Source organism: Bidens hawaiensis, unplaced genomic scaffold, assembly GCF_021521415.1.
Source record: "Bidens hawaiensis isolate Kalapana, Puna unplaced genomic scaffold, B.hawaiensis_p1.1 tig00009540_1, whole genome shotgun sequence".
NCBI classification, from domain to species: domain Eukaryota; kingdom Viridiplantae; phylum Streptophyta; class Magnoliopsida; order Asterales; family Asteraceae; genus Bidens; species Bidens hawaiensis.
In genome coordinates, this window is record NW_027491708.1 from 201,407 (window position 1) to 219,076 (window position 17,670).

The following is a 17,670-nucleotide window of genomic DNA, read 5'->3' on the forward strand; positions in this document are numbered from 1 at the left end:
TGGCCTGCTGGGTTGGTTAATTTCAACCCTGCGCCTGAAGCCTCGTTGCTGGCTGCTCCATCAGTGTAGAGTCGCCAGACATCATTGATGTCCTGTGCTGGGGAGGGTTGAGCCTCCTCCTGGCACACTTTCTCCCGCGAAGCGGGGACTTCTGCAATAAAGTCGGCCAGGACCTGGCCTTTCATAGCTGGTCTTGGCTTGTACTTTATCGCATATTCCCCCAACTCAATTGCCCATTTGGCTAGACGTCCCGATACTTCGGGTTTGCCTAGAACGTTTGCGAGTTTGAAGTTGGTGAGAATGGTGAATGGGTGACCCTGGAAATATCGTCTTAGTCTGCGTGAAGCTTGTACAAGTGCTAAGACTAATTTTTCCAGGGTGGAGTACCGGGTTTCTACGTCTGTTAGGACACGGCTAACATAGTAGATTGGTATCTGGATGCCTTTCCGCTCTGCTAGCAAGACTGCTCCGTTGCTCTATCTGTGGCGGAAACGTATAGGATTAATTCCTCACCCGCTTCTGGTGCTGTGAGCGTTGGGAGTTCAATCAAGCGTGACCGAATCTCCTGAAAAGCTGCTTCCGCTTCTGGTGTCCAGCGGAAGTGCGTTTTCTTTAAACAGTTCCTCAATGTTGACACGAAAGGAAACGACTTATCCGCATGGTTTGCCAAAAAGCGGTTAAGTGCAACTAGTCGTCCATTCAGTGTCTGAGCTTGCTTGATGGTAGTAGGTGATTCCATTTTGATAATGGCTTCGACCTTTTCAGGGTTCGCTCTGAAGCCATCTTTAGTGACGATGACCCCTAAGAACTTCCCTTCTTCCATCCCAAAGGAACACTTGCTCGGGTTGAGCTTCATGTTTATCTTCCTGAGCGTGTTGAAAGTTTCTTCGATGTCTTTCAACATCGCTTCTGCGTCAGGGCTTTTGATGACCAAGTCATCCATGTAGACTTCCAAGTTCCTCCCAATTTGGGCAATGAACTCTTTGTCCATCAGGCGTTGATATGTGGACCTGGCATTCTTAAGTCCGAATGGCATCATTTGATAACAAAATGTGCCATCGGGCGTCCGGAAAGCGGTTTTGTCCTGATCATCAACGGCCATGTGGATTTGATGATACCCCTTATACGCATCCAGGAAGCATTTAAGGCGAAACGGTGCTAACGAATCTACCTTAAGATCAATTTCGGGTAACGGATAACAATCTTTGGGGCATGCTTTGTTTAAGTCTTTGAAATCTATGCACATGCGCCATTGTTTGTTATTCTTCGGTACCATAACGGGATTTGCAACCCATGTTTGATATCTGCTAACGCGTACGATGCCCGCGTCAAGGAGTTCCTTGACTTGGGTTCTACACGCGTTAGCTTGTTCCGCCCCCATTACTCTGCGCTTTTGTATGACTGGCGTAAAAGCCGGGTCACACTTCAGCTTATGCTCTGCCTTACTTCGAGGTACACCAGTCATGTCAGCTGGTGTCCATGCGAAGATGTCAGCGTTTTTCAGTAGTAAGCGTTTGAGTAAGGTGCGCGTGGGATCAATGACTGTTGGGCCAATGGTAACGGCCTGGTCAGGGTATTTGCCATTGAAGGCCCATTCTTCCGGTTCGATGAATGTTGGTTTAGCCATCTTTGGTTTGGGTTTAGATGAGACAGATGCGATGCATACCTGGGGAATGCCGGTGATCATCGCTACACCCTCAGCTGTGGCCATCCCATCATGCCGTGGACTGAAGATACCACGGCGTTGAATCTTGCCATCCCGTCTCTCCCGAAGAGAATGTCGTATGTGTGGTGTGGCTTCCTTATTACGACAAAGTCCACATCTTCTGTGCGGGAGTGTTTCCCGTCCGTGAGAGTGACGGGGAAAGATAGGATACCCAGGGGGGTGTTTGTGCTGCCGTCGAACCCTTCCATCGAGGCGCAGACCGTTTCTAGGCGTTCCTTGTCTTCGTCATCTAGCTTGTCAAAGAACTGCCTGTACATCACCGTTGACGAGGCGCCGTTGTTAGCAAGAGTGCGTGAAGTGATGTAGTGCCCCAGCTGGTTTTTGATGACGATAGGGCCTTCTTTGCTGGGTACTCCTGACACTCGCGGGAAGCGCACCTCAGCTTCCTTCCACGCGCATGGCTCTGTCGTTCGTCTTTTTCTTCCTGTGATGTTAGTATGAACCATGTGGATGCTGATGTCAACGGGCTTCGTCCATTGCCTTTGTACCGTTTCTCATTCCTCCCTCCATTCTTGATTGATGCCACGAGGTGCGTAAGTCTTCCATCCTTGACGAATGTTTCAACAACATCCTTCAAGGATGTACACTCCTCAGTGTTGTGACCCTTTGTCCCGTGGAAGTCACAGGATTTGCTCTGATCCGCATTAGGTCGCTGCCGGATCATTGGAGCTTTTGGCCATGGGAGTTTTTCGGTGGCAAATATCTCCGTGACGCTTTTGGTGAGTGGCGTCCACCGGTGTTTTTGGCTTGAAGGGTGCGTGTTATCCCTTCCGCCAACAAGAGGGCGAGAGCTGGATGAGGTGTCAAAGTTTACCCTTGACTGCCAAATACCTAGCTTCCTCTTTTTGTTCTGCCGGGCGATCCGAACATTGTTTTCTCTGGTCCTCTGCGTGTATAGGTGTGTACTCTGGGGGAGATCCCTACCCAGTTGCTTCTCCGTCTCGGCAAAGCGCTTGGCCGCCGTCATGATGGCATCCCATGTGGATGGCATGCCGTCCTTACCCGTCAACGTGCGGATAAGCTCTGGGTATTTGGCACCCTGGATGAAAGCGGCGCGAACAAGATCTTCACTTATGTTGCCCAGACTCAGCTTTTTGGAGTTGAAGCGAGTGATGAAGTCTAGTAAAGATTCATCCTCCTCTCTGACGCAGTTGAGGATCGTCCACTGTTCTTCAGTATATTTCCTCTGTTGACTGAAGTGTTGGCTGAACTTGTTCTGAAAGTCCGTCCAATCATAGATGTGGTGGACCGGTAAACGATCGAACCACGCCCTGGCCGCTCCAACCAGCGTCATCTGGAACATATAACACCACGTGGGTTCCGTCCAGCTGCTGACGGTTGCCCCCGCTATGAATCTGTTCAAGTGATCATCTGGGTCGGACATACCATCATAAGTGCCGATGTTGGACATCTGTTTGGCACTTCTCGGGGCGATTGCTTCCGCAATGTCCCTTGCAAACTTGGACTTTCCCGCATTTGCGGCAGCTGGTCTAAAGGTTTTGGAGAAGTCACGTGGGTTTCCTCCCGCGGTCCTTGGTTTGAAGGTTTCTCCAAAATTCCTTCTTGGTTGGAAGTCCGTTTCCTTACGCTTCCCTTTCGCCCTGTGGCGAGGGTTTGCGTCGGTGTCGGATTCCTCCCGATCATCGTCCGAGTACTCGCACTCACTGTTCATGTTGAGCTGTTGTCGAGTACTTCCGAATTCGTCAGCCTGTTGGAGTGAACGCAAACGTTCATCCAACTCAGCTTGGAACTCTTTCTGACGTGCTTCGGCCCACGCCTTAACTTGATCGAGTGTTTGGCGAGGGAGCCTCGCCTGTTTCTCCAACTGGGCATCAGTGAACCCCAGTGAAATATTGTTTACTGCACTTGCCCCGGCTTGGGTAACCGGGGTAGTGTTCGTAAAATTTGTATAACCGCCGGTTTTCCCCCAGTAGCTGGGGTTGTGGTTACCGGGGTTTCTTGGTCACTTACTGGCCTTGGGACCGGAGTAACGTCAACCATTTCTTCAAAAATTTTGAAAAAACTGAGAATTAGTTCTAGCTTTTATGCACGGATAGCGCCAATGAAGAAACACTAATCGACCCCGGGCAGATTATGGATAATCTGGGGGTTAAGTAATGTTTCCCACGAGGGTTAGGTCCGGCAAAGAAGGATGTTCTTCAGATGACTTGCAAAACAGACACCGTAAGCTCGTCACTGAGAAGGGGGGGGGTTCTTCCTTGTGACCACCCTCCGGCGTGAGAATCAGACTAGATTGCTCTGAATATAAATGTATATTGAGAGAAATAGCTAGTGAAGGTAAAATACCAGATGATCCTACCGTTCCAAGGTGTTGGAGTATTTATAGCCGAAGGTAGGTTTCCAAGCAGGTACAGCCAGCTGTAGAATATTCCTGTTCTACCAACTATGGGCTACGCACGTGCCATGCTGGTTGGTGGGTAGGCAGCGGCTGATAGTGACCAGGCCGGCTGTGTACTATTCCTTTTCTACCAACTGCAGGCTATGTGCGTGCCACGACAAGGGTTGGTGAGTAGGCAGCGGCTAATAGTGACAAGCAGTACTAGAGCATGCTCCTCGTACTGTTTGTCGGTGAGCTGTCACCCTGTGATTGGTTCATGGGCTGCTTTGGTCAGATCTTGTCTATTTTGTCCATACCTTGGCAGGTGTAGTACAAAAGATCTTCCAGAAGCATACAGACTGGCTCATTTGGGCGGGAGTATTCCCGCCTTGCTCGTTCCTTCAGGTGACACTGAATTATTGAGTTAGTGCCTTGTGCGTGTAGCCTTGCTATTAGTGCGGGTAGCCTTCCCTGATGGCTTGTATCCGCAGCTGCGGGGACAGGCGGGATACTTCACCATTGGGAGGCTTTCCCTGCGGGAACAGCTGGCGTACTGCGCGTAAGGTCTTCATCTCTGAGCATGGTGGGTCCTGCGGAACCAGTTGGTCCTTGCGCAAACGTCCCTCTTCAAGGTGAGTCTTGCGGGTCCAACTGGGCTCTGCTGGGACCTACCTCTTCATGTTCTCTTCTCTATGATATGTGTTATGTTCTCTTTTCTCTGATATCTCCCTTACCTGTATCTCATATCTCTTCTTTCTTATGTTCAAGCTTCTCTCTCTAAAGCCTCTCTATCTTCACTCCTTTTCCGGCATGTTTCTATCGCTGCTTGGATATGTGATGTCTATAGAGAGAGTGACAGAGAGGGAGCGATCGTGATTCAAGAGAGAGAAACAAACAAATGGTCGTTGGCCTCCCGTTGCCGGCGGTTCCGGCCGTCCTTGGTGGCGGCGCTTTTGAGACTGTTTTGCCGGCGGATTTGAATCTGTGTAAAAACGTGACAGTTGGCTAATGTTGCCGACGACTCCATCGTCTATGGCAGTGCGAATTCGATTATGTGTAAAAATGTGACCTTTTTTTTGTTGTTTCCAGCGACTCCGGCCGCCTGTGGCGGCGGTGGCGACTTTGAGTCTGTTGGTATCGTCTATTGTGGAAGTGGCTTTGAATTGGCCACTCCGGCCATTGCATGTTCATGAACCTCTTATGTGTTTTGTGATTTAAACTTTCAACTTTTTGGTTTGACTCCATGATAGTAAAAATGTGTCTAGGCATTCCACTGTCGGCTCCAACTATCTATGGCAACGGTTTTGTATGTTAAAGGCTATGATGATATTCTAGACTTATCTGAGCCTCTTTAGCCACGATAACTCAGTGATGATGAGCATATCTTTGTCTGAGAGGTGTTTGTTTACTTTGTTGTGATTTATATTGTAGTTTGTTTCTTTGAACTTTTTCGCATATCAATTTGTTTCTTTGAATTTTTTTCACTTGTGTATTTGTTGTGATTTTCGTTAATTTTTTTATTCATTGTAAGTTGCTTTGTATGAGTTGTGTGTTAAGTTTGATGTTTTGGGTTTTAATTTATCTGATTGGCATAGGCAGAAATTCTTGGCTGACATTCATGCATTTTTTCTTGGAACTATTCAGTACATCTACCATGAAATTGGATCCTGATCTCTTACTCATAGATCAAAGAACCTGATCAATAGTTTCAGCGAGTTTAATTACTTCTTTTTTTGTTAATAATGATACAAATTGACGGCCAAAGTAGGGCTTATGGCACTAAACAAAGGAAATGTATTGATAAATTTAAATATGCCTTTAATTGCTCTTAAGAGAAGTATTAATTTGCAGTAATGTTTATTGCTCTTATGAGAAGATAGTATTACCAGCTCTAAAAATTCAACATTCAAGCGGAGAGTACTTTTTGTAATGATTAAAAAACACACTATGGGTAGAGTTAGCATACTTGTGAAATTCGATTACGAACAATTGATGTTAAGACATGTAACATAATGAGGCGTAATATGCACCAACAACGGGCAATTTCATGGCCACGTCGCGGAGCGTGGGTAAACATCCTAGTTTATATAAAAAGATGATGGTTGGTTAGGAAAAACTAAGCAAACATCCAAACTTTACATGAAGAGAAGAGGGTTACGAAGTCACCCGTCCAAGAGATATTCATGTTTTTGTTTCTAGTATAACAATCTGTAAAAAACAAAAAAAAGGACTATTGAATAAAAAAATAAGCTCTGTCTTCATATCATTAGTATTGTAGATAGCTTCATTCTTATGCTTCCAAATCACCCACCACATAATACAAATAACTCCTAAGACTGGTTTCTTCTTCTTTAATACAAATCAAACTGCCCGAGCCAATTTTGTATCTTATCCGGTTGCATTGGGGAAGTAGCTGAAATCTAATATTAGTAATTTCACTTCATCTCTAGCTCTTTACTAATAGTAATTTCACATGCAATTGAACATGAGTAAACATATGTTGTTTTTAATAAAAACCGGGACTCTCGGTAGTGCTTGTCCTAAGATTATGTCAATCGTCACTGCAAAACATACTTTAGTTCTAATCTCTAGCTCTTTACTTTAGTCCATTCATAAAATATATACTCCCGTGATTAATCGTTTTTGCTCAATCAGTATATTTGTTTATTTTCATTAAGCGTTTTTGGGCAATTTGATGTTCATTATTCGTTCGTGAATTAGTAAACTAGCTGTTTTTTAGCAATAATACATTTTATTAGTTATGATTTTTTGGTTTCATAACTGTAATTTTTTTTGATACATGCGAGCTTTTGGTTAGTTCTTGAATTTGTGAGCGTTTAGGTTTTTAAAAATGAATTTATGAGCGTTCGGGTTTTAAATATGAATTTGTGAACGTATTAGCTTTACTAATGGACTTGTTAGCGTTTTAGGTTTACAATTTGAACTTCTTAGAGTTTTTAGTTTGGTTAACTTTATGTTCGTATTAAAAACTAGGCGTTTATAGGTTTAGCTAAATGCTCATGTAAGTATGATACACTTGAGTTTTTAATTTTATAAACAGTAATTTAATGTAAGTATGATACACTTGAGTTTTTAATTTTTGAGCGTATTTTTGTGTGTGCCTTTTTGTAGATAATGACGGTATCTTATCAGAGCATGAAGAAAATGTTATTTATATCGGATGTTGTTTCTTCTTGTAAACATGTTAAAGGACTGATATTCTCGTCAATAGAACAAGCATACGATTTTGTTGTGAATATGAAAAGAAGGTTGGTTTTGGTGTTCGTAAAGGTGGATCAAATATGTATGAAGGTGTACTAAAGATTATGTATTTTACATGTTGTAAAGAATGACACAAGCCAGCTAAAAGTTATGATTTATTGCTAAAAGTTATAATTTAATTGCTGATTTTAATTATTCAACTAATGAATATTGGTGTTCGTAAAGGTGAATCATATATGCATGAAATTGTCTACATGTAACGTGTTTCTAAAACTATAGACTGGCTTTGAGGCTTTTATACAAGAAAGTGGTAAGAGTGTCCAAAGAGTGGATAAAACAACTAATGAATATTGTGAAAGACGACTCGGGTTTTGATAACTTATCAACATTGAACTATAACGAAAAAAAAGGGATACATGTGTGGTTTCAAACCCAAATGGGATCTTCAACCAATACCTAGATTTGTTTGCAAGAAATTTTTGACGGTAAGATTCTTATTGAGTTTCTTATATACATGTATATATATACTTATATCGGAAAAAAGTTAAAATGTAAAGGGAGACAAAAATAAGATTTGTGAGAATAATTTGTAGCTAGAAAAAAAAACCACAAAAAAATAATTCAAAACAATACTAACAAAATCATAACACAAAATATAAATAAAAAACTTAAAAATAAACTAAAAAGTTTTCCTCGTCATTCCCGTTCCAAAAAAATGATGAAAATACACAATGCGGAGAAAAAAGACACAATAACGAAAATAAATAAAAAAACACAACGATAAATAAAAAAACATAATAGATCGCAAATATAACACAATGCCAAACAAAATATAATACAGTATTGACTATTAGGAAAAAAACACAATGTTAAGAAAAAAATACACAATCAATGACGAAAATAAACAAAAAACATAATGATAAATAAAAAGACACACTGATATTTTTTCTCAGAATTGTGTATTTTTTTAACGAGGAAAACAGTGAAAACATTTTTGTGTTTTTTAATTTTTGTGTTTTTTTTATTAAATTTTGAGTTATAATTTTTTATTAATTTTTAGGGTTTTATGTCTTTAAACCATTTGCATCCTTCTCTTTTACGCCCCCTTTGTAGAATAATATGACCCTACTTATATAATACTTAAAAGACATTAATTTTGTAAATTCAGGATTCATGAAGCACTAAGCACTATGATGAATGTGTAGCTGAGATCGATAACATGGTGGCATATGAAAAATTGACAACTATTTTGGTTGATTCAAAACACGACACACCTCATCGTTAGTCTGATATATCATTCTTTGAGACACCTTAAGAGCTTCTTCAATCTTTTTGATATCCCGGTTCGTCAATCAAGTAGAAACCTCAACATCTTTGATGTTCTCTTTCGTTATCACAATAATCATGAGTTTGATGCATTATAGAATCACCCCTTGCCATTCCATGCAATACTATGAAAGATTGTTTTAATTGAAATGATCAAGACTGCTATTAGCTAACCAGATTATGAAATCCAACAAGATTTTACTAACATGGTTTTTGGAGTAGTTGAGTAGAGTCGATTGATAAATCTTATATCCAAAACGAATGATAATGTGTAACGGACTCTAACCATTGCAAGGTATGAGACTTATCCAACATCGGTTGTATGGGCAACTGATGTGGGGTTTTAAGCCACATGGGTTCCCTCACCTATCATACTAGTCTTTTGGGTTGAGTTCTTATGTTTGGCTTGTAACATTGGTATCTGAGCCAATCTCGGAGTGGTGGTCTAGAGTGAGCCAGCCGTGACCAACGTGGCCGTGACCAACGAGGACTTGGAGTGGTGGCCTGGAATGAGCCAGCCGTAACCAACGAGGACGTTAGCCCTTAAGGAGGGTGTATTGTTACGGACTGAAACCATTGCAAGGTATGAGACTTGTCCCACATCGGTTGTATGGGCAATTGATGTGGGGTTTATAAGCCAAATGGGTGTTCCCTCACCTATCAGATTAGTCTTTTGGGTTGAGTTCTTCTGTTTGGCTTGTAACATATTGAAATTAGCAAAGGCAACTAATTAAACAGATTATGAAAACCCCAAATCCAACAAGATTTTATTAACCTAATTGAAGTGATTGATTAACATCAGTAAAATCTCTTCAAGATGTAAAAAATCTGATGTCCTACTGTGAGGTTAACGATGTTGTGTTCCAGGAATCTTTAAGAAAAGGGAATTCTCTAACCCTTAGTAAGCCATTATCCTTGTAACAAAATGGACGATGGCATCATATATGTGCTGCTCTGTTTTTTATTTTTTTTTCGAACTATGAACTTTTATAAACAAAGTCCGGAGCCGCAATGTCACACCCTGACTAGGGGGCTGGACGTGACGACTAAATACCAACCAAAACACAGCAGGAATAAGGTAACAAATTTATATTAAGACACTAGGTCAACGTTACAATCAAATGTCTAATACAACTACAAAACTAAGAATTCAACTACCATCTAATTAGGTGAAAATGTTCTACTATCCATCATGGCTTCTTTGGGTTACGCTCTATGGTTCGACATAATTCTTCTAAAAGTATCTTCTATCTCCAACCGAGCTCTTGTCTAAGACTCTAAATCTCCATATTCGAATAAAAAGTACCTGAACACATGCTTAAAATAATTGGGTCAACTATAAAGTTGGTGAGTTCATGAGTGTAAGTTATGAAAACATTTAAATAAAAATGATCTAAATAGTATGGTGCACATTAAGCAAGTTCACAATCAAACATGTGTCCACGACTCGTGAACATCTAAAATAAATACCCCTTACCCATACCCCTTATTGTTATGGGTCAAATTACACTTATGTCTGCCCAACATAAGTTACAAATGGCACGGATATATGTCACAAGATATACATTTTATCATTCAGCGGGTGGTCGTCCCATGATGTAGGCCCACTTGTGCGGGGGTCTTCCAGATAGTACTACCCATATATCTCGTGGCTCCTTTCGGAGTTAATGATTGTGCTACAAAGCCGGGGATTGTTTAAGGCAGCTAAATCGGTCTTGATTAATAGTACACCAATAAGTTTAAAAACATATAGAAGCATGTATCCATCCAAAAATTTAAGAAAAATGGTAGTGCATGAACTCACCTGGGTCTATGCGTGAAGATACAAATAATAAGAAATCATGTATGCTATGCCAAAGACGGATCCAAATGACCTAAATCCATATACCATGTCACTAAAAGCAATATGCATGATAATATCAGTGCTCGTGACCTACGTCGTATAGCAAATTCCTAAGGTCGTTTTGGATTATGGTGGATTTTGTTGTGTCAAGAGTTGAAACAAAGTTTCTTTATTTAATAAGTTATGGATTTTAGTGTTTTAATTTATCTAATTTTTGCTTTCCTTTATATGTTCGATATGTCTAAAAGTTTTCAAGAATATGGTTTCATATATTAGAAAACTCTAATATTAGGCGTTTTAGAGTTAGGCGATAATACAATATGCTATTAAAATTCATGTGACAAGATAAATAACAAGTTAGATAAATAATTTCTTATTAAATTAGAGTTTTCAGAATTTGTGAGCTTCACGTTTCTACTTAGTATAGTTAACCTAGTTATTTAAAATAGTTTTGAAACAATAAGACTCTATATGGCATTTTTCTTGATAGACTGTAATTTAAGTATCCCAAAATTAAGTTTCATTCAATAATTAAGTTTTACTTCTAAAATTCTAAAACATATATATTCATATAGTAAGTATGTCTAGTAATAACTTATTGTTCCAATTGTGGCCTTTCAACAAATTATCTAATAGTGATTTTTATAAATATATTATGTTAACTTAGTTTATCTTTAAAAATGCAATTATTTTGACATACCTAATAAATTATATGTGTAATAATATAGTAACGAAAATATAGTTAGTTATAATATTTGTAACAAGAATGCGAAGTTATAAATAATATATGAGTGGATGGTATTATATGTATGTATTAAGTTATATTAATAGATTATGTAATTCAAGTTTGTGGATACTTATACAATTCTATAATTCATACTCACAAACATATATTATACGTGATTAACATGCTTTGTATTCTTGTATATCACACGTTGAAGTGTGTTGGGTTTGGTTTGTATACTTTAGATCGAAAACTCTATGTTTGGTTTTAGAATTTTTGTTTTGATTATTACCTTTGATATGTCGTCCATTGGGACTAATTCATTAGTTAAACTGTGCACCAGAATTTAAATTTTTAAGTTTGGACGGGTCTACAGTTGAAGTATTTATAAAAAAAGGTTAGGCCCTAAAATCAGAGTTGTTACAGCAACCCACCTCCACAACCAGGATGAGGGCACAGGAGCATAACGCAACTGCAACATAGAAAACTTACGCCAATTTGACCAAGTTTTCGATTTGCAAGTTCATCTATGCTTGAACCAAAGAAAACTATAGGATCTAATGTCTTTGATATTCACTTCTTTTCCTTCAAAAATTTTCTCATTATGGGCCATCCAAATGCACCAACACAAGATAATAATGATACCCTGAAAGACCTCCTTCTCCTTATAGCCTAGCCCCGCGTGGTTGTGAACTTCTAGAAGATCTTTAACAGAGAATGCGAAGAAGGAGGAGGTCTCACACCAAGCAATAAAATCATCCAAAACTGCCCTGGTTATCGAGCAGCTAGTGTATGTGCTCGGAAGATTCCTGCTCGACATTGCAAATCACACAGAATCTGAGAGTAAATTTAAGTTTATCATATTTATAGAACCATATTTCTCATTAAATTTAAGTTTTTGTTTCAACGATGTTAGCTATTGTTTCCAATAAAGAATCATTTGTTCATGTAAAATGATTTATTTTAAATAGAGTTTATTTGAGATTCCTAATCACTTGGTGTTAGACTTTATTTTTTAATCACAAATAGGGTAATAGTTTTTAATATTGACGAATAAGTAATTTGGGTTTAGATGTTTAAATGTAAGATAGGTTTTAAATCAGAATCTCTTATTTGCACTTGATACTGGCGAATAAGTTTAATAGCTTTTGATAGAGGCGAATAACATGTGACTAATGCTATTTCCTATTGATAGTGGTGAATAACCTTAATATCATTTGATATTGACGAATAAGGGCTAGTTTAATTGTTAAACAAACTTTTAGTCATGTGTTATTAATTTTTTTTTTTTTCACATACATAACTAATTTGAAAGGTTTTACATAATTTTACACGTCAAGCCAAACAAACCAAAACATGGTAGGATGGATGTATCCTAAAAAAATAAAACGGTACAATGATAAAATCAAAAACAATGATCCTAATACATAGTAGAACAACAAAAACTAAACATAGTAGGATGAAACACGTTAAATATCAAGCGATAAGACTAACACTATTCACGATCGTAAACCACACGCCATCTATATAATTCGTCGGACATCTGACATGGGTACTTAACACATGCCTCTTCAACGTTGTTTTTGAATCGACAAGGGTTTGGGGCACATCAAACACACCGGCATTAGCAATGTTACCATTGTCTTGGGGCACATCAACTTGACTTAAACCAACATACATTTATTTTCTCTCAGAGTGTTTGGAGTGTCGACAGTAACATACACATAAAACTAAAATTTTGTTTAAAAAATAAAATAGCTCTTATTCGTCAATATAAAATTGTATTAAGCTTATTCGCCACCATCAATGGCAAATCGCATTGGTCACGTGTTATTCGCCACTAACAACCTTTAAGTTTATTCGCCATTATCAAGTGCAAATAAGAGTTTATTATTTGACATCCCTCTTACATTCTTTGATACCCCTCTTACATACCTAAACTCAAATAACTTATTCGTCAATATAAGAAACTATTACCCTACTTATGATTAAAAAATAAAGTCAGCCCTAAGTAATTAGAAATCTCAAATAAACCTTACTTAAAAAAATAGAAATAAATAAATTTACATGTAATACAGATTTTAGGACCCTTAAGTCACGTATCATTTCTACATCATGGGATTGACTCAAAGGTTGTTTTAGTAAAATATCAAAAGTTTGTTTTAATAATCTCCAAAGGTTGTTCTAATACATGTATAAACTAATCTTCAAAGCTGGTTCTTTTAACTATTCAGCTTCAAGTTTATTCATCGTCACGTATAGCCTATAAACTTTAAGATGCTTTTCCACTAACGTTTTCATGGAATCTGTCCAGGGTCATTTTATCCCTCACGTGATCCTAACAGTTACCCCGATAGCTTGGATTCCCAGCTAGCTGCAGGATCCTGAATTAACCGACTATGCGTGCTATATTTATGTTGTTCTTGTAGTTTACGCAAGACTCAAACGGTCTACAATGGCTAGATGACTCATTCTACCTAAAAGCTCGGAGAAACAACTGAAATACACATGGGATGAAGACTAAGTCGTCAAATGATCATGGCGGCTAGGGTTCCCGGACTTGTAGGACTTATTGTTATTTTCATTTTCTATATAAATGAGGCTATTGAGAACGTTATATGACACATTCTGCACTTGCAATATTCACACGTGTACTTAGCTTTCGTTCTCAATTAGTTCTCGAGCTGTAACCACCATTTTACATCAATAAATTAGGCAAGGGATAGTTTTACCCTCTCCAGGTTTTTTTACAAGGATCCTCAACAGGATCTAAGGTTTTTCCTCGCTACATCGGTGTGTTCACCTTTACTTTTACCGCACTTGTCTACCATATCACTCACCTCACTATTGAACAACACAGTACCTCCCTTAACGTATTTTCTCAATTATTGCTTCTGTAATTTTTGACCAAAACATTTTGGCGTCCACCATGGGGAAAGTGGTGTTTTTCATACTCATATCCGTATTCACTTTCTTCCTAAACTGTTACCTTGCAAAACTATACTAAAAGATGGCCTTTCAATCATAAACTACATCTTCATTCATGCCGTCCGCAGTTTCCGGAGTTGATCAACCACTTCATCCTCCACCTGATGTCCAGAGGAAGGCGACCATCGCCGGTGTTAGCATCTCAGAAACAGGAGGATCAAACAACATACTTCCTTCCACAACAATGCCTTCTACCGGGGTGCTCATCCAAAGATCTGGGTCTCCCAACACGAGGCCAGTCCTTATGTCTAACGATGATATTTTTTGATGTTTTAATGAAGTTGAATGAGCATATGGAGACTCATAAGCGAACCAACAACCTTGTATTGAGGGAGCTCCCGGATATCCGGGCACAATTGAATAAAACGGTACAATGATAAAATCAAAAACAATGATCCTAATACACAGTAGAACAACAAATACTAAACATAGTAGGATGAAACACGTTAAATATCAAGCGATAACACTAACACTATTCACGATCGTGAACCAAACGCCATCTATATAATTCGTCAGACATCGGACATGGGTACTTAACACATGCCTCTTCAACGTTGTTTTGAATCGACAAGGGCGGCTTGGGGCACATCAAACACACCGGCATTAGCAATGTTACCATTGTCTTGGGGCACATCAACTTCACTTAAACCAACATACATTTATTTTCTCTCAGAGTGTTTAGAGTGTTGACAGTAACATACACATAAAACTAAAAATTTGTTTAAAAAATAAACTAGCTCTTGTTCGTCAATATAAAATGGTATTAGGCTTATTCGCCACTATCAATGGCAAATCGCATTGGTCACGTGTTATTCGCCACTAACAACCATTAAGTTTATTCGCCATTATCAAGTGCAAATAAGAGTTTATGATTTGACATCCCTCTTACATTCTTTGACACCCCTCTTACATACCTAAACTCAAATTACTTATTCGCCAATATTAGAAACTATTGCTCTACTTGTGATTAAAAAATAAAGTCAGCCCTAAGTAATTAGAAATCTAAAATAAACCTTACTTAAAAAGATAGAAATAAATAAATTTACATGTAAAACAGATTTTAGGACCCTTAAGTCACGTATCATTTCTACATCATGGGATTGACTCAAAGGTTGTTTTAGTAAAATATCAAAAGTTTGTTTTAATAATCTCCAAAGGTTGTTCTAATACATGTATAAACTAATCTTCAAAGCCGGTTCTTTTAACTATTCAGCTTCAAGTTTATTCATTGTCACGTATAGCTAATAAACTTTAAGATGCTTTTCCACTAACGTTTTCATGGAATCTGTTCAGGGTCATTTTATCCCTCACGTGATCCTAACAGTTACCCCGATAGCTTGGATTCCCAGCTAGCTGCAGGATCCTGAATTAACCGACTATGCGTGCTATATTTATGTTGTTCTTGTAGTTTACGCAAGACTCAAACGGTCTACAATGGCTAGATGACTCATTCTACCTAAAAGCTCGGAGAAACAACTGAAATACACATGGGATGAAGACTAAGTCGTCAAATGATCATGGCGGCTAGGGTTCCCGGACTTGTAGGACTTATTGTTATTTTCATTTTCTATATAAATGAGGCTATTGAGAACGTTATATGACACATTCTGCACTTGCAATACTCACACGTGTACTTAGCTTTCGTTCTCAATTAGTTCTCGAACTGTAACCACCATTTTACATCAATAAATTAGGCAAGTGATAGTTTTACCCTCCCTAGGTTTTTTTACAAGGATCCTCAACAGGATCTAAGGTTTTTCCTCGCTATATCGGTGTGTTCACCTTTACTTTTCCGCATTTGTCTACCATATCACTCTCCTCACTATTGAAAAGCACAGTACCTCCCTTAACGTATTTTCTCAATTATTGCTTCTGTAACTTTTGACCAAAACATTTTGGCGTCCACCATGAGGAAGTGGTGTTTTTCATACTCAAATCCATATTCACTTTCTTCCTAAACTGTTACCTTGCAAAACTATACTAAAAGACGACCTTTCAATCAAAAACTACATCTTCATTCATGTCGTCCGCAGTTTCCGGAGTTGCTCAACCACTTCATCCTCCACCTGATGTCCAGAGGAAGGCGACCATCGTCAGTGTTAGCATCTCAGGAACAGGAGGATCAAACAACATACTTCCTTCCACAACAATGCCTTCTACCGGCGTGCCCATCCAAAGATCTGGGTCTCCCAACACGAGGCCCGTCCTTATGTCTTACGATGATATTTTTTATGTTTTAATGCAGTTGAATGAGCATATGGAGACTCATAAGCGAACCAACAACCTTGTATAGAGGGAGCTCCCGGATATCCGGACACAAGGGAAGAAACCGGTGGAGGAATCTTTCACTCCATTGCTACCTAGTAACATGAGCTTTGATGTGTCATAATCCCAAAGGAATCGCTATGATGATTTCTTTCTCATGCAATTTGCGGCCAGGACGATTGATATCGTCCAGTCCACCAGGATCACTCCTACTCGAGAATTTAGTGTTTTTTCGGGATCCCCATATAGGATTCCGATACTAGTAATTTCAATATATTATGCATATAACTAACCATGATGTTGCGCAGGATTCTGGTATTAGTCTAGTGATTCAGAAGGAATTGCAGAAGCTGAAATAATTAATCTCCAGGGTACCTGGGATAGTCCAGCCAATTCTGGAAGTGGCTCCAAGTAGCCACAGGATGTCAAGATTCGCACCCCCAAATGTGATGCTGAGATCCCGAAGTGATTCCGGACTCCAAGCATGAAGCTGCACGATGGAACCACGGATCCTTAAGAGCATGTCGCCCAGTCCCGAGAGAGAATGGAGATCAACCCCATACCTCAGAATCTCATGGAAGCTTGCGTATGCAAAGGCTTTAGCTCAACACTCACCGGAGCTGCATTGAAATGGCTCCTAAGTGTCCCTCCTTTCTCTATTAAATCTTTTGCTCATTTAGTTAACTTGTTTAATAACCAATTTTCTTGCAGCGAAAGTTTTGAAAGGTTAACTAGTGACTTGTATAGAGTAACACAGGGCAATGATGAAACTCTTAGGGATTTCGTCGGCAAATTCAGCAAGGAAGCTTTAGAGATCCCCAAACTGGATATTACAACAGTTGTGCAAGATTTCAAAATGGGTCTCAAGAAAGATACCCCTTTCAATGAGGATCTCATAGTGAATCCTTGCAGGAATCTGGACGAAGAAAGAAACAAGGCTCTAAGGTTCATTAGGCTGGAAGAAGATATGGTGATTCAGTAGAGGCTGGATCGTCCTAATAGTTACCACCACCCGAATAGGAAATCAAATTCCCCATAATCTAAACCAAATTGATCCAAACCCTATTCTAGAAACGACAGGGTCAATGTAGTGGACAATGATGAGGAACATGATTCTTATATGTAACACCCTGGCTTAAGCAGAAACGCTGAGTGTGACGTACATATTTCTCAAACACATGTGTAACACCCCGGCTTAAGTGAAAACGCCTGAGTGTGACGTACATATTGCTCAAAAC

General features: G+C 39.2%; 1 protein-coding gene across 1 annotated transcript; it reads left to right on the plus strand.

Moving 5' to 3' along the window:
• Window positions 1-16,976: 16,976 nt before the first annotated feature.
• On the plus strand, window positions 16,977-17,414 carry LOC143532655 (uncharacterized). The gene has a single exon (XM_077027646.1). The coding sequence runs from the start codon at window positions 16,977-16,979 to the stop codon at window positions 17,412-17,414; it is 438 nt and encodes a 145-aa protein (XP_076883761.1).
• The last annotated feature ends 256 nt before the right edge of the window (window positions 17,415-17,670 follow it).